Source organism: Pipistrellus kuhlii, unplaced genomic scaffold (assembly GCF_014108245.1).
Source record: "Pipistrellus kuhlii isolate mPipKuh1 unplaced genomic scaffold, mPipKuh1.p scaffold_m20_p_13, whole genome shotgun sequence".
In the NCBI taxonomy this organism is placed as follows: Eukaryota; Metazoa; Chordata; class Mammalia; order Chiroptera; family Vespertilionidae; genus Pipistrellus; species Pipistrellus kuhlii.
In genome coordinates this window covers 13101960-13118879 of record NW_023425438.1, presented here as the reverse complement: position 1 = coordinate 13118879, position 16920 = coordinate 13101960, and the positions used below count along the sequence as shown (strand labels likewise).

Here is a 16920-nt window from a genome sequence, read left to right as displayed (position 1 = left end):
GCCTGGCCGGCTTAAGAGCTACCCAGCTGACCCCACAGATTTCTGCCAGGGTCTTCCTTTCGCTCCGTCCTTCCCGGGCAGGTGATCGTCCCAGCAAACACGAGGGGCTCCTGTGAAGAGCAACGGGCCACAGGTTGTGAGGGAGGAGAAACGGATTGTTTCCTCAGAAAGGACAGCAGTGACTCCAAATTCTGGGGCACCTTCACATATTTCTGGAGAAAGGATAAGCTCAACTCTGGAGCCCCTGGCTCCAGTCTGTCCTGAGTCAGGGTTCCCAGAACTCAGTCACACAGGGTCACAGTCAAGCTTTAACTGGGAAGGGCAGGCAGTTCCTGTCAAGTCTCCTCAGAGGCCACTTCTGCTGCGGACCCAGGTAGCGGTGGAGAACAGTGGTATCGGGGCCTCCACTCTGGTCCCGAAGGTGGCGGAGTCCCAGACCCCTGATTCCCTGGGAGCAGGAGACTAAAGAAAACCTGGGAAGGCACTCTGGAGCAGCAGGATGGTCATGACAATAAGCCCAACACAGATCAGCAGCAGGAGCCACACAGGAACACTCCCTGCAGGGGAGGATACGAGAAGAAATCAGTGGGCAGAGGGGCCTCACATGCCAAAAACAGAACCCTCATCTGACTCCATTCAGGAGGGGACAGATGGCTCTCAACGAGCAGCCCATTCTCCACGAGGCTGCTTTTTGCCACCGCGAGAGGCTGGGTGGAACCTGCCCACCCCAATGACTCACGCCGTGAGGGCAGCAGGTGCATCTGGCAACGACTATCCACAGCCACAGAGAAGAGGGCAGTTTCGTGGGACCCAAGGAGCTCTGGACCACGCCCCTTCTCGGGTAGAAAGGCCACATCCGTCACTACAATGCCATGGGCCTCCCTCACATAGTACAGGCGCTGGGGACAGGAGAACAAGGGAAGGAAGCCTCAGTGGGAAGCATGTCCCCTGCCCCCAGGAGGCGTTCCCTCTGTAGGCTGGGCCAGACTCCTCCCTGCACTCACGGAAAAAGCAGGCCTACAGTCCCCACCCTGAAGAGCCCTCAGGACTGTGCCCACCTCTGCCCATTACCTGGAGAGAAAAAGCAATGTAGATGGCAACAGATCCGGTGACTGTGCCCAGGCCTAGGAAGGTGCCCGAGTCACTGCAACAAACGACAGCACAGTCATTGTCCCGGAGACGTGCGCAGTGCCCCTCCGGCACTCACAGCCGTCCTCGGGGGCTCGAGCGAGCTCTGGTGGAGCCCCCCAGCCACCCGCACACCCAGCCGCGCCAGCACTCAGACCTCACAGTAAGGCAGGAAACGACTTCATGGCCACAGGGTCTGGTCCGAAGAGGCAAGAAGGTAGAGCCATCCCAGGCTGTGAGGTAGCAGGGTGGGGGCTGGCGCAGCCGCTTGTGGGGGATCTGCACTGTGAAGAGTCGTCGCCCCTTAGGCTGGTCTGGAACCTGCCCAAACCTGGGGGCCGGGGAGAAGCTGTTCAGCTCCCGGGGCCCGCCCAGCCCTCCTCCTCGAGTTTCGTACCCTCCTGCGCCCTGCTGAGGCCCGAGGGAATACTCCCCAAGGCCTCCAGCTTCCCCCAAATCTCTTCCCACTCCCCTGCCACACCCAGGTCGAGCCTTCCAGCCCCCCTCCAGGATCTTCACACCTGCAGGCCTGGTAGCGGTAAGGTGTGCTAGAAAAAGTGGGTCCGTTCTCTTGCCAGTGCAGCTGTGTCACCAGCTGATCCTTCTGCCACACGAAGGCCTTAAGGTCCCAGCCCACAGTCACCAACTGGTCAGGAATCAAGAGTTCAAGGAGGGACAGTTAGGAGAGCCACTGACGGAACAAGCAGCACAGCCACCTTTGCCCACCCTCTCGCCGCCTCACCTTGCCGTCAGGCCCCAAAGCCAGGTCCTCAATCTCCCCTTCATGGGCTTTGAACTCCAGCACTTTCTCCAGGCTGGGTACCTGCAGCCAAACCACCACCACGTTTATAACGCCCGGGTACCCCCGGCGATCCCCACCAGCTTCTCTTCTAAAGACGCAGACTCCGCTCACCGCTCCCCAGAACCCGTGTTCGCGTTCTCACAATTCCGGCCTCGCTGCTGGGCGCACACATCCTCCCCAGCCCCCTGAACCGCACCTTCCAGACGCGAACGTAGCCGTCGGTGCCTCCGGTGGCCAGCAGGGTGCTGTCGTGGTTGTAGCACACAACTTTCTGCAGCGGGTCGGCGCTGAAGTCTGTCTGCACCGCCTGCAGATTCTCTACTCTCAGTTCTACCCCCTCCTGGTGGGTTTCAGTTCCAGATTTCTTCTCTGGTGGGGCCGCCCCTTTCCTCTGCCGAGGCCCCTGCTCCTTGGTGCCTGCCAGACAAAGAGCCCCCCAGAGTCCAGGCTTCAGTGAGCAAGCCATACCAGCCCCATCTCCACCCAGCTCCCCGCCTGCCACCGTAACCGCCCCCCTCCCCTTCCAGCCCCTCTCCTCCAGAGAGCAAGATGAGGGCGATCCGGCTCATGTCACTCCTTTCCCAAAAGCTAGAGAGCCTGCTCCTCACCTGCCTTCTCAGGCTTGCTTTTGCCCTTCTGCTGGTGGGTCTGGAAGCGCAGGAGCTGACAGTGGGCATCCTGACCCGCAGCAAGGATGTTGCCAGCCAGCGCCAAGTTCATCGTAGCCCGCGTCTCCGTGTCATGGGAGTGTAGCAAGGAGGCGCTCAGGCGCCCGTTAATCTGCTCGAGCTGCAGAAAATGCTGTGGGAGAGGAGACCGGCATGGGGGAGGTTCAGGGGTGCCGTTTACCTCAAGGGCAAACTTTGCCTCCTGGGGTCTGAGACCCTGACCCTTTGCTGACCGAACTTCCCTAGTTCACAAGGCTTTCTCCAACCCTAGCCCGTTGTTTTTGTGTGTGTGGTGTGTTTTTTTGTGTGTTTGTTTTTTTGTTGTTTTTTTGGACCTCACAAATCTGTACAGCAGGCAGGGCTGGGATCATGACCTCCAGTTTAGTTTACAGAGCGATAGGGAGACGCCTAGAAGAGGGGAAACCTAGCCTAAGGGCCAACCGCAGCACTGTCGCCGCGGCGGAGCACAGGCAGGCAGTCTCGGGGCTCCCGGGCCAGCCAGGACAGGACCCCCCGAAGCTGCTCCTGGGGTACAGCGGAAGCGCGACTTTACTAGAGTCTCTCGATAGCCCTGGGCTTAAGTTCTCGGCTGAAATTCGGGTCGGATGCCCGGCTTGCCGGGGATTTCCGCTGGGCGGGGGCAGGATCCGAAGCTGGGGTGCGACCCGCCGGCCCCCCGAGACCCTCCCAGAGTCGCCCTCCGCCCACGGGGCCCCGGCCCGAGCGGCCTGCGCTCTCACCACTCCATTCTTTATGCCCGTCTTGGCGGCGCCGCCTCCGCCCGCGGCGATGAGCAGCCCGGTGCTGGGGTCCACCTGCAGCGCGTACAGCGGGAACGGGGCCCGGTAGAGCTCGGGCGCCCGGCGCCGACCCATCCCGCTCGCCGCTCGCCGCGCGCTTCACCGTCCGCACCGCGGCCTCCGCGACATGCCGCGCCCGGCCTTCCACTCTCCCCGCGCCGCTGCTGAACTTGGCTCGATCGCCGTCGCCGGGAGGACTCCCGGCCCCTCTCTCCCCGCGGGGATGCCCAGACGCTGTCCACACACACCCAGCTGCCGGCGTCTGCGCTCCGGGCCACCTACCCCGGCCCCGCTGACGCGCAGTGCGCACGCGCGCCCAGCCCGCGCCCCTCGCGCAGGCGCAGAGCCGCCGATCCGCGTCAGCAATAGCCTGCCGCGGGGGGAGGGGCGGCGGCCTCCGCCCCGCTGTGACGCCACGCCCGCCATGTTTGTGCGGGGCGGGAGCGGCGCGCAGGCCCCGCGGGAATGTCCTGCGTGGAGCGGAGCTAATAACAAAGGTGAAGGGAGGTTCGTGAACCAATTAATAAAGAAATCCTGGGATTAGGGCTGTCTGCCTTCCAGACCGACACGCAGACTCAAACAAGCGCAGCCTTTCCGTGTTACCCCAGAGAGGAAGTGGTTTGTCCCAAGTGCATACACTGGAAATGCGGCTTGTCCTGCCTTTTTTTTTTTAAAAAAAAAAATATATTTTATTGGTTTTTTACAGAGAGGAAGAGAGAGGGATAGTTAGAAACATCGATGAGAGAGAATCATCTATCAGCTGCCTCTTGCACACCCCCTACTGGGGATGTGCCTGCAACCAAGGTACATGCCCTTTGACCGGAATTGAACCCCGGACCTTTCAATCCGCAGGCCTACGCTCTATCCACTGAGCCAAACCGGTTTCGCTTGTCCTGCCTCTTAATGCAGGCAGTGAGAACCTGAAAACAAACCTGGCCTCAAAGCCCGAGTCCACCGCTTTCTAGCAGGAGGAAACGATTCACCTTAACACCTGTCCATGGTTGCAGCGGTGGGAGCTGGCCATTCTCGTGGCTCCCACCCTGCACCTGTGCCCTAGGGTTGTTGGGTGGGGGCTGCTCCCCTTTGACATCACAGAGACTGGCAACCCGACCCCCAGCAGGGCAGATCCAAGTTCCACCATCCTGAGGGGGCGCATGGGTTTCTCATCTCCAATGTGAGCATCCTGGTGGTTTTCTGCCAGTGAATGCTAAGAGTGCCCTTTCCTGCAAGGAGACTCCTCCGGTTGCTCCCTTGGCCACCGGCATGCATCCTTGAGCTAAGGTGCACCCAGGGGAAGGGACCCAGTGTCTTCCTCTTTGGGGGTGTCATTAATCTGTTTCACCAAATTTAATGTGGGAAAGGCCAGCGAGAGCCCCACCCACCTCAGGTGTTCAAACCTTTTGGGCCCCTTGCCCTTTTCAGGTACATGGCATCCACTCTCCCTGGCCACTCTGTTCCCTTTGACTCTCCCACACCCAGCGCTGGGTTCAGCCCCGCCCCCTGTGCCCGCATAGGTACCCACCGTGTCTGCTCAGCAGGACACACACACCAGATTTGCAGGGTTAAGCTTTACTGGATACACTGAAGGCTGAATGGGGCCCTTGGTTCCTCTTCAGCCGGGCGAAATCAGGCTCCACAAGGGACTTCCAGGGTTCAGGGCTGGAGCACACACCTGACCTCCAGCCAGCCAGCCCTTCAGGGTGTCCCGGTGGCTCCCCGAGACCTGGGGCCTGGGGGGAACGGCAGGGCTTAGAGAAGGTGCCCCAGGGAGCCTCCGCGGCTCTGGAAACAGGATGGTGACTTGCGGAGAGCAGGCTCTGGAGAGGCAGGCCTTGGAGCAGAGGAAAGCCCGGGCCTCGGGGAGCCCGCGGCCGGTCTGAGCGCCTGAAGCGGAGGAGGCCCTGAGCACGGAGTGGGATTTGGCGATTGAGGAGGGCCTGCACACCTGAGGCTCCCGGTCTGGGACGGTTTGCCTGAGGCTGACTCTGCCCAGGCCGGAGCTGCTGGGGCCGGAGCTGCCCGGGCCTGAAACACGTGGGTTGGATACCCAGGGGCCTGCGAGGCCTCGCCCTGAGGGCCTGCTTTCTCCGGTCTTCTTTCTGGCAACAGATGCAAAGCCCTGGCCTGGCGATGAGGCAGGCGGAGAGCAAAGCCGATGCCAATGCGCAGTGGTCTCAACTCCTGGTCTTGGCCACAGGGCAGCAGCTGGGGGAAGGCAAGCAGCCGGGGCCCAGTCCTGTACCTGGGGGTGGGGCAGGAGGGGCTGCGGGGCCGGAGGCACACGAAGCACATAGGGTACTCCACCACTGGAGGCTGGTCGGTTCTGCCGAGCCACAGGCTCTGCAGAATGAGTAGCCGGAGGTCGTGCGCGATGCGGCGGTAGCCCAGCTGAGCCACCAGGGCCTGGGCCAGGGCTTCCGGGTTCCGGAACTCTGCAACGTCCCTTTCGCTTGCCACGCATCCCTCCGTCGCCCCAGGAGGTCTGGGGTCCTGGCACTGAGGCCAGTGCCATGCCTGCCTATTGGGCTGGACCCCAGGAGAAGGTAGGCTGGGGCTCTGGGAAGTGAGCGTGGGGCTAGGCAGGTCTTCGGAGTGGGGAGGGGACTGGCAGGGTGGGAGAGAGGAGTTCTGTGGCTGAGAGGGACTGGAGGACTGAGCAGGGGGAGAGGAGAAGTACAGATGGTAGAAAGGAGAGGAGGAACGTGGAAGAGAGAGAGACGGGTAATGCTGATGAAAGAAAGCGGGGGAACTTGGGAGAGAGGAGGAGAAGGGCTGTGGGACTAAGTCAGAGCTGGAGTCAGAAGAGGAGGAACTGGAGGTAGGAGACTGGGGCTGTGGAGGAGGGGAGCAAGGAGGAAGGGAGGGAGGGAGCGGTTTCTGGGGAGGCAAAGGCTGGAGGGTCTGAGGACAGGAGTCCACAAGTTGTGAGGGGCCCTGAGGCCCTGCTTTCTGTAGCAGCCCTTGGTCCTTGTTTGGAGGCAACATCGCCTTGAAACCCACAAGGACTGAGGCGGCAAGACCAGAGATTAGCGACCTGGCGGCCAGGACCCGTATCTCTGGTTGCAGCGCAGGAGACACCCGGCCCAGGAGCACCAGGCTCTCTGGTGTTCAGGCAGGAGCTGGGATCTAAGCTTGGCTTCTCTCTTCTTTGCCGTTGGCCATTGAGGAGGGATGTATAGGGATGGAGAATCCGAGCTGCCTCTGGGGAGCCTCGGGCTGGTAGCAATTATCTGAATGGGCCAGGAAGGAAGGCACAGCCCATAGGACCTGTAGAGAAAGAAACAGAGCCCACGATATTGAGAGAATCGGTCCATTTCCGGCTCTGTCTCGGGCCAGTTCCAGGCTGGGTCACTAAGACCCTAAACACGTGTCACCTTTAGGGGCAGAAGAGCTGGCAAAATGGAGGAGAGAAAGAGGGAGGGAGGGAGAGAGAGTAGGGTGGAGTCGGAGAAGAGGGTATGGGGGCTGAGATGCGGCTAGGAACTGAGGGTGATCTGGTGGTGTAAGCTCTTACCCATGAGGGTTCCTCTGGGCTGTTTTACAAGGTGCTTCAGAAATGAGGGGACCTGGGAGGAAAAGCAACAGTCACCAAAGGGTGGATCCACCCCCTCTCCATCTCCCCCAGCGTCCTTTCCCCTAAACTCACTCTGACCCGGATTTCTGTCTGAGCCTGGTCTAGTCCTCTCAGGCAGCAAGGGATCTTCTGTCACAGGCTTTTGTTCTCCTAGACCCGAATCAGGGATTCCGCAAGCATCCTGGTTTCCCGGCACTCTGGTTCCCCTGACGCCTTGCTGCCCCTAATGCGGATGTCCTCTGGCTCAGCCTGGCCCTAGTCGGTATGGCTTCTCACACCCAGCAGCAGCCGGAGCATGGGGCTAGCTGGTGAAAGCCTCTGAGAGACGGGGACTTTGCCTAAGGGGTGGCACTGCCACCCCCCGTGGGAGCTAGAAGTCCCATTGGGAGCAGTTCTCCGTGACCTCTACTGCCTGTGTCACAAAGGTCAGGTATGACATCATAGGTTCTCTGCCTCTAGGCTCTGGGGCCTTCTCTCAGAGACCATCCACAGGCTGGCCTTTGACAAAAGTGAAGCCAGCCGAGACCGGTTTGGCTCAATGGATAGAGCGTCAGCTTGGGGACTGAAGGGTCCCGGGTTCGATTCCGGTCAAGGACATGTACCTTGGTTGCGGGCACATCCCCAGTAGGGGGTATGCAAGAGGCAGCTGATGGATGACTCTCTCTCATCGATGTTTCTAACTCTCTATCTCTCTCCCTTCCTCTCTGTACAAAATCAATAAAAAAATGTTTAAAAAAAAAAAAAAGTGAAGCCAGCACAATTCTCTGGGGCACTCATCTCCTTTTCAGGCCCCCTTTACCACCTCTGCTCTCTGCCCATATACCATTTCCCCCACTAAGGGTTCCTGTAAACCACACCGCCTATTTGGGCTGGGTCCTCCTGTCAACTTCTTATTTTCCCTTGCTTTCTGAGCAGGGGTCATGCTCCACACCTGCTTTGGGAAATCTTATATAATAAAAGGCTAATATGCAAATTGACCGAATGGCAGAACGACTGGTTGCTATGATGCACACTGACCAGCAGGGAGCGGATGCTTAATGCAGGAGCTGCCCCTAGTGGTCAGAGTGCTGCTCAGCCAGAAGCGGGACTCATGGCTGGCAATGTCAGCGGCTTTGGCGGGAACCTCTCCTGCCTCTGAGGCAGTGCTAAAGATATCCAACTACTGGCTTAGGCCCATACGGAGTAGGCTTAAGCCGTCAGTCAGACATCCCCCGAGGGCTCCCAGACTGTGAGAAGGTGCAGGCACCCCCAAGTGTACAAATTGTGTGCACCAGGCCTCTAGTGTTTATATATTTTAATAATTCTTTTCTTAACAGCTTTACTGAGATATAATTCATATACCATACAACCCACCCATTTAAAGTGTGCAATTCACTGTTTTCCAGTATGCTCACATGATTGTGCAGCCATCAACACAATCTAATTTTAGAAAATTTTTATTAACCCCTGTCTCCATAAGACCATCCCCATTAGCAGTCACTCTTCCTTTCTCCCTTCCCCTAGGCCCTGGAAACAATAAATCTCTCTCTCTCTCTCTCCCTCTCTCTCTCTCTCTCTCTCTCTCTCTCTCTCTCTCTCTCTTTCTTTCTCATTTCCTCTCTGAAATCAATAAAAATATATATATTTTTAAATCTCTCTTTAAAAAAATGTTTGTATTGATTTTAGAGAATATGCTCTAAGGCAAAAAAGAAAAAAGAAAAAGAAAAGAAAAAAAGAAATAAGAAATATAAAGATTGGAAAGGAAGAGATAAAATTGCCATTATTTTATCTACTTAGAAAAACCAATGGAACCAACAGGATATTAAGACTAATAAAAGTTCAACAAGATTGCAGGATTCAAGATAAGCTTTTAAAAATTTGCCAAAACCTGTTTGGCTCAGTGGTTAGAGCATCAGCCTGCGGACTGAAAATTTCCGGTCAAAGGCATGTACATTGGTTGCGGGCACATCCCTGATGGGGGGTGTGCAGGAGGCAGCTGGTCAGTGTTTCTTTCTCATCGATGTTTCTAGTTCTCTATCCCTCTCCCTTCCTCTCTGTAAAAAAATCAATAAAAATATATATATTTTAAAAAAGAATCTTAACTATTAAAAAAAAGAGTCTATTTTCTTATAAGGTTGAAAGAAAGATAATACACTTATTAAAGTGCTTAGCATGCGGCCTGGCAATGATCTAAGGACTTTGAACTGTTAGGACGCCAGCCAGGGTGTGGTCAAACATAAACTTGACCCGGTGAAACAGCGAGGCATGGGCTCTGGGTCCTGGGACCTTCCCAAATGAAGGCACCACCTGGCAGGGGGGGAGAGGGTACTCCAGGGGGTGTAGAGGTACAAGGAAAAGTGCTGGGCTGAAGACCTGAGGAATGCTGGGGGCTGGGGAGCAGAGCTCTGTGGCTGGAAGGTCATGGTCACTGACGAGGGGCGTAAAAGTCCTTCTAAGGATGTGCGTAGAGAAGGAGGCCCAGGGCCCTTCCATGAACTTGAACCCCAAAGCTGAAGTCGCGGGTCTATCATAGGACTGCCGTCAGGATCAGGCAAGGCTCCTGGAAGGAAGCTCCCTCCCCACCATCCTCCTGCCTCCTTCAGCCAGGGCCTCCTCCCAGGGCTGGGTCACTCCCAGCGAGCTGCACCCCCACCCTCCGCTGGCTGGGAGGCAGGCAGGAGGGTTTTCGCGGGGGCTGTGCCGGCCCCTGGGCGGTTTTCCCAGAGCAAGAAGCGAGGCAGGACTGCGTTGGCGCCAGCTCCCTCAGATATAGACGTCGCTGGACAGATGACCAGCCTGCCCAGCTAGCTGGAGCCCGGGGACCCCCTCGGGCACTGTGTTCCTGTCCTGGGGGCTGTGACACCACATCCCGAGGGCGTGGCATGTCACAGAGAAAGGCCAGAGGGGCAGCGGCCATGCCGGGAGCAGGGCAGAGCCCGGCGAAGGCCAGGTCCAGGCTGCGCACGGGCACCCCCAGCAGGAGGAGCCGCCTGAGCAGGACCAGGCAGGACCCGTGGGAAGGGACCGGCTGGAGCAACCAGAGGTGGAGCAGGGCTGCCCCCGGCCCGGGCCCCCCTCGTGTCAGGGTAAGGACATACGGCCCTGCAGAGGGAGCTGGGGAGGCAGGGGTTGAAGGGGTTGAGGGAGGTCACCTCCGATGGCAGAGCGTCGTTCGGTGTTACCATTCCCTCCCTGCATAGCGGAGCCTGGCCCCTTTGATGCTGAGGCTCCATGCTTTGTGGTTGGGAGAAGCTGAGCGTGTGGCTAAGAGACCCGGCCCCACTCACGTCTCTCCAGGACACGAAGCCGGAGGAGGGATGTGAATTTCCCACGGCCCCGGGCGGCCGCAGGGCCAGGACTTCAGTCTGTGATTCAAGCCCAGTCTGGTGGCATTTCCTCGTTACCACAGCTGCCCCTCTCAAGACCTGGCTGGGCCAAGGGTCATCTCTACCTAGCAGATCCTGGCTCTGTGCTCCCTATGGCCCAGGGCACCCGAACAACGGGATTCAGACCTGGGTGAGGGTGGAAGGAGGGCTAGGACGAGGCACCGGGAGAAGTAGAGAAAGAACAGGATCTCAGGTTCTGAGCCAAGCTTTGCCCTCCGGTTCCATCGGGCCCCAGGCGAGGCCTTCTCTCCATTCCTCGGCTGTTAGGCAGGGCCGGGCCAAGAATGGACAAATTGACAGATGACCTCACACTAGAATGCTCTGAGAAGCCGGGGACTGGGGGTGGGGGTGAGGGTGAGGGGGTCCGGTCAGCCTCACTCCCCTGGTCCTCTGTGCAGAGTGAGGTCAGTCCTGAGAACGCCGCGCGGGAGCGGAGCCGGGTGAGGACGCTGCGCCAGGCCTTCCTGGCCCTGCAGGCCGCTCTGCCTGCCGTGCCCGCGGGCACCAAGCTCTCCAAGTTGGATGTGCTGGTGCTGGCCACCAGCTACATAGCCCACCTCACCCGCACGCTGGGCCACGAGTTGCCCGGCCCCGCCTGGCCACCCTTCCTGCGTGGGCTCTGCTTCCTGCACCCTCTCAAGGTAGGCCACGGGGCCAGGGCCTCGGGGAAGGGGGCTTGGGGGAGAGGGATATTGGTCTCGGGTCCCCAGCCTGCAGTGGGGAGTGGTGATTGGAAATGACTTTATGCGAATGTGATTCCTCTGAGAGCAGGGACATGCATGGAGGCCCCAAGACTAGGGGGTGCCCAGTGACAGGGGAGAAAAAGGAGCAGGTTCTGGCTGGTGCCTGGGAAAGGAAACTGCCCCTCGGGGAGTCCTGGATGTGGGGGACATCATCCCCTGTACCAGGCCTCAGTGACCTCGGGACTTCTGTGGCAGGAGAGATCCCCTCTGGGAGAGCAATAGTCTTAAGAAAACGTCACTCTAGAAGCCACCAAGCTGGGGCACCACCTACCAGACTGCAATCCACCTGTCCCGAATCTTGCTTATATTATACTACAGGCTCAGTACACAGCTTCCTGCACAGGTGGGGTCCCTCGACTTGGCCTGCAGGGATCGGGCTGAACCTGGCTCTCTGACATCCCCCAAGGGGGTCTCGGATTGTGAGAGGGCGGTTCTCGGGTGATGTACCCCAGAATCAGGCTCTCTCTTCTCTGGTTCCAGGTGCCTCACCAGAGAACCACAGCTGCCAAGTCACTGCAGCTCAGCAGCTCCTGCGTTGAGCATCTGCCCCCTGGTGGTCAGTGCACACCATAGCTACCAGCTGGCCAGTCACATAGGCTTTTATATAGATAGATGTGGGAGGAAAGATAACATGAGCCTTACTTTTCTTCCAGGGTATGAAATGAGATTATTCATAAAAAGTATAATTAGCAGTAAATCACCATGTCAATACCAGCTAACGGTATTTGGATGCTAAAGTTTTGCCGGGAGCTGGGCTAAGTGCTTTAGTGCATTTTTAAAAAATATATATATTTTATTGATTTTTTTAGAGAGGAAGGGAGAGAGATAGAGAGATAGAAATGTCGATGAGAGAGGAACATCGACCAGCTGCCTCTTGCACACCCCCTACTGGGGTTGTGCCCGCAACCAATGTACATGCCCTTGACTGGAATTGAACCCGGGACCTTTCAGTCCACAGACCGACGCTCTACCTCTGAGCCAAACCGGTTTTGGCGCTTTAGTGCATTTTTATCTCTTAATCCATGCAAGAACCAAAGCAGGGCTATTTTACAGACGAGGAAGCCGAAGCTCAGGGAGATTCCGTGACTAAATGTTTGAACCCAAGAGTGTCTGCCTTTGGACCCCCTCCCTTGCTCGCAGCCACCACGCAGGCCCAGGAGATGGCGTGTGAATTGCTGGTTGTAGATTATGACTGTGTTACAAAGGAAGAGACATTCTACCCCTGAGGGTAACATTGTAATGGGGTCAGCTTTGTTTTTATTTATTTTTTAAAATATATTTTATTGATTTTTAACAGAGAGGGATAGAGAGTTAGAAACATCGATGAGAGAGAATCATCGATCAGCTGCCTCCTGCACACCCCCTACTGGGGATGTGCCCGCAACCAAGGCACATGCCCTTGTCTGGAATCGAACCTGTGACCCTTCAGTCCGCAGGCCGATGCTCTATCCACTGAGCCAAACCGATTTCGACTCAGCTTTATTTTCAGGGAGGCTACTTTCACCATCTGTCACCCCTAAACACCATAGTTCTGAAATGTCTTGAAACTGGAGATTTTCCTTTCTTTCATGCGAATGTAGCCAAAATGCAAGTACCTGAGACTAAATGGGGGCAACTCTGAAGTAGTGACGGTGACGGCACCTGGGGTATGTGGATGTTCCCTTAGCTGTGCAATGGTGGTCAAAGTAAGGCCATAGCGTGGAGGAAGCAATGGGTGAATGACTGAGTGAACCAATGAGAGCCGGGCAAGGTCTGGAGCTCTGACAGTGGAGCTGGTTAGCTTGGAGCAGTGCCCCTCCCCCAGCCCCCAGGTCGAGAGGTTGCCAAGGGGAGGGCAGACCTCGGGGAAAATCAACCTGGGACTTCCTAGGACTGCCCACACTCCTGCTGGAAGGCGGGACCATCTTGGGAGGTCCCCAGTCATAGGGTGTGGGCAGCGCTGACATCTGGGTCAGAGGCACTTGGTGGGAGGCTGTGCAAGAGAAGGGGTCAGGACTGATCCGTGCCAGGAGTCTTTTCTCGCCGTCCCCCCACCCCTCTCCCAGCTCTTACTGTGGGGGGGAGGGCTCCTCTTGGGACCCTTGCTCCTGAGCCGGCCCCTCAAATGCCAGGCTCAGGTGGTCAGGAGAATGCATGGGGCCAGGAATGGTAGTGAGCTGGAGACTACTGTCATCAGAGCAGTCACGACAGGGAAGAGTCTCAAGAAGGAGGCCAGGAAAGGTGGACTCAGGGTGCCAAGAACTACGAGGGGCTGCAGCAGTGAGCATTACTCACTACCCACTTTCCATCTCTGTGTCTTGCAGAAGTGGCCAATGAGATCTCGTCTCTATGCCGGAGGCCTGGGGTGCTCTGGCCCTGACTCCACCACAGCCACCTCCCTGGGCCAAAGAACGAAGGAGGCAGAGGCCAAGCCCCAAGTCCCTGGAGAGGCAGATGCTCTCCTCCCTACCAGTTCTTGGTGATAAAGGACCATCACACTCACCTTCACTCCTGGACTGTGACTCGAGCTCAGGCACCTGGTTTATTCTCTCCCGGGCCCTGCCTGTCTTCACGTGGACTCTTACCCATCGGATCTGACTCAGCCCCAGGTCAGACAAAGCCGCAGGCACATCAGTGATGGAGCGCTCAGGGGCACCGGAGAGCCAATCCTCATCTTGGCTCCAGGAGGAACTCCCAGTGGCTCTTCCGTGGCAGCTACAAGGGAAACGGGAGAGGAAGGGGTTTGATTGGGTTGGAGGCTGAGTTATGGCACTACTCCTTGTTTCTTCCCCCCCACCCCCCAAAGTTTCTACAAACCCTCTGGAGATTGCAAGCAGAGGCAGGGGCCTAGGATGGCAGCAGCCGCAGGGGCTGATGGGACCAGACAGGCTCTTGGCCACTGTGCGTGTGAACGGAGCTGGGCTGGGGTCGCATAAGCAGAGGGGAAACTGAAGAAGGAAATGTTTTGCTATTTCACCACGACGTACACGGATGTCAAAGAGGCAGGAAGGCATTTAGGAGGCCTGTCTCTGCGTTGTGGGCTCTCCAGCTGCCCCTCCTCACCACATGGTCTCCCTGGCGGGGCCCTGCACCCATCCATTCTTCCCTTGATGTGATTCCTATTTACAGGTGAAGCCATGAAGCTCACCTGGCTTTTACATCCCAGTGTCCAGGGACACGTTCAGTCCCCACTGCTTCGTCTGAGAGGACCTTCCCCCAGAGGCAGCACCACCTTAACTGACCCCACAGCATCTCAAGGCCTTGGGTAGGAAGAATGCTGATTGGCTCAGTTACATCCTTGAAGGACCTTAGAAGAAGAATGTGCATCCCTTCCAGGGGATGGTAATTGCAGTCTTCTCTTTCCATTATGCTAGGAATCTAACCTCCAGGAAAAACAAGGCCCGGGCCCAGGGGGATTCTTGTACGGTTTTGGCCTGAGGACTCACTGGCTCTAAAATTACTTCTCCTGTCTGTCCACAAATGACCTCTCGAGGGTCCAGTCCTCCCCACAGACCCTGCCCTCCCAGGCTCTCCCTACGTCCTGCCCTGGGGAGCCAGACGTGTAAGATGGAGTTCTAGTGGAATTTACCTCTGGTCCTGAAGAGATAATACGAGGACCAATCACAGAGTTTGCACACACTGGGAGGAATCTTCCAGATCAGGTAGAGCTTCAGGAGCCTGAAGTCCAGACAGAGAAAGAATCACCTTTTTTGTGGAGTGGGAGGGGATGGGTCAGGACGGCTAGAATCCCAAGAGGGTAGCCTTAGACAGAGCCACCATTGCCGCCACGAGAGTCAGTGAGGTTTGGGGGTGGCTGGCAATGGGTGGGGGTCACCGGTGTGATGAGGTGCCGTTCTTCCTCAGGGTTGGCCTGGGGAACAGGAGGAAGGGGACTGGAGGGGTGACTCAGCACGTTGGGGTGGAGGCAGGAAAGGAGACACAGAACGTCCTAGTCACGCCGCCTGGGGTGTGGGAGAGCAGCTGGACTGTGGCTGGGAGCCATGGGAGAGGGCCTCGGCCAAGGCTGACCTCATAAATCTACCGAGTCTCTGCCGAGGGCCTGGAGAGCTTGTGCAGAGCGGCTCTGGGCGGCCGGATGGGGCCGACAGGGCCGGAGACCAGGTGTGGGTGGGCACGAAGGCAGTGTTCTTCACAGACCATAAAAGTCCAGCTCCAGGGTTCTGTTCTTAAAACCCATGGGCGGTATCTTCCCGGCTGAGTTCGATAGGAAGAGGAGCAGATGCATTTCCTCCCGAGCTGGTGACACACAGGCTTCTCCCAGGAATGGGACTGGGAAAGCGGGCTCTGAGTGGCAATGGAGAGCCCCCGCCTCACCCCTGATCCTGTATGTGACAGCTCCACCCCCAAAGTACCAGGTTTCTCCTGCTAACTGAGGAAACTGGTTTAGAGCTGGTCCCATCCCACCCAGGTCAGACTCCATCCTGTGCCCTGGGCGGGTGGGGGGCGCCCACGTCACCCTGGTAGAGAAGACAGGGGGGCGAAAGAGAGAGGGGAAGCGGTGGAGGGCTGAGGAAGGGCAGGTGCCATATTACAGGGGTCTAAGGCTGCCTCAGGCTTTTCCCAGGCAAAGCTGTCTCCAATGTGGAAAACAAATATTTTTCATAAGTGTCACCTATGTTCACACAGAGTGGACTGATGAATGTCATTTTAAAATAAATATTCTTTAAAAGTCTCTGTTTTAATTTCTAATATGGTGACTGCCAATAGAAACAACTCCCAAAAGTAAAAGCTCTTCAGCATCTTTTAAAGAACAGCAAGAGTCTGAAGCTTGTGTGGTTCAGTGGATAGAGCGTCGGTCTTCGGACTGGAAGGTCCCAGGTTTGATTCCGGTCAAGGGCATGTAATGTTTTTCTCTCATCGATGTTTCTAGCTCTCTATCCCTCTCCCTTCCTCTCTGTAAAAAAAAAATCAATAAAATATATTTTAAATTTTTTCTTAGTAATTGATTGATCATGCAGGCAAAAAAATCAATTAAAAAAAATAAGTTTCTCGGGGTTTTGTACGTAGCAGAGCAGCTCCCTCACTGCGATCTATTGAAAGTCAGCCCTCGACACAAGGGTTTGAAAATAAAAAGAAAAAAAAGAAAAAAAATAGTATAAAAGAAATAAATAAAAAAAAGAAAGAAAGAAAGAAAGAAAAAAATATATAAGTTTCATACAAAATAAATAACAGCCTTAATATTTTTTTAAAAAAAAAATATATATATATGTGTGTGTGTGTGTGTGTATATATATATATATATATATATACACACACACACACACACACACACTTCAGGGGAACAGAACCTCCGGGTTGGGTCCAAATTGGATGGAAATAGATTCTCGACCACACATCCCAGAAACCACAGCTCACTGCACGAGGCTCTGGTGAAAATACAGGTGCTCTCACTCTCTCCGGATGAGAACTTGGAGTAGGGCTTGGAGAGGGAGCGGCCATAACTGATGCATCCATGACGGGTGAATATAAATCTGCCACGATCTGACCTGCTCTCAGAAGAAGCGCAGTGGCATGAACCAGCATTTGCAGCAAAGCCCAGCCATGACTGCTGGCGTGTGGGCATGTGCCAGGCTTGCTGGGAAGGGCTGCATTTCATTACAAGAAGCCATTGGCCCCAGCACTGGGAGAGCCGCCAGTGTGGGGTGTGCCAACCAGCAAGTTCCTCTTCCTCCTCACGCCAAGGCGGGCTGACTGTGCGTGGCAAACACGGTGGAAATACTCCACCAATTGGCCAGGCAAGTGAGGACTCCTTTCGACCAACCTCACCAAGTGCCCACTGGCAACAACGGGCCGCCACCACCACTGTTTCCTTGGACGTGAGGGCAGACCGGGACCGACCG

The 16920-nt window shown here is 56.5% G+C and overlaps 3 protein-coding genes across 4 annotated transcripts; 1 reads left to right on the top strand and 2 right to left on the bottom strand.

The window, feature by feature from the left end:
- Nucleotides 1–295: 295 nt before the first annotated feature.
- PREB (prolactin regulatory element binding) lies at nucleotides 296–3710 on the bottom strand. Its single transcript, XM_036434955.2, has 9 exons — nucleotides 3339–3710; nucleotides 2539–2731; nucleotides 2127–2347; nucleotides 1871–1951; nucleotides 1650–1774; nucleotides 1286–1459; nucleotides 1072–1144; nucleotides 740–899; nucleotides 296–557 (listed from the first exon to the last, which is right to left on the bottom strand). The coding sequence occupies exons 1-9, from the start codon at nucleotides 3471–3473 to the stop codon at nucleotides 463–465; spliced, it is 1257 nt and encodes a 418-aa protein (XP_036290848.1). The 5' UTR covers nucleotides 3474–3710; the 3' UTR covers nucleotides 296–462.
- Nucleotides 3711–5147: 1437 nt separating this feature from the next.
- PRR30 (proline rich 30) lies at nucleotides 5148–6383 on the bottom strand. The gene has a single exon (XM_036434956.1). The coding sequence runs from the start codon at nucleotides 6381–6383 to the stop codon at nucleotides 5148–5150; it is 1236 nt and encodes a 411-aa protein (XP_036290849.1).
- A 3010-nt stretch (nucleotides 6384–9393) lies between these two features.
- Nucleotides 9394–14988, top strand: TCF23 (transcription factor 23). 2 transcript variants are annotated; one of them, XM_036434969.2, is made up of 3 exons: nucleotides 9394–10031; nucleotides 10697–10978; nucleotides 13384–14988. In XM_036434969.2, the coding sequence occupies exons 1-3, from the start codon at nucleotides 9834–9836 to the stop codon at nucleotides 13540–13542; spliced, it is 639 nt and encodes a 212-aa protein (XP_036290862.1). In that variant the 5' UTR covers nucleotides 9394–9833; the 3' UTR covers nucleotides 13543–14988. The 2 variants fall into 2 exon arrangements, with proteins under 2 accessions (XP_036290862.1, XP_036290861.1); XM_036434968.2 differs by having other exon boundaries at nucleotides 9394–10037; nucleotides 10736–10978.
- The last annotated feature ends 1932 nt before the right edge of the window (nucleotides 14989–16920 follow it).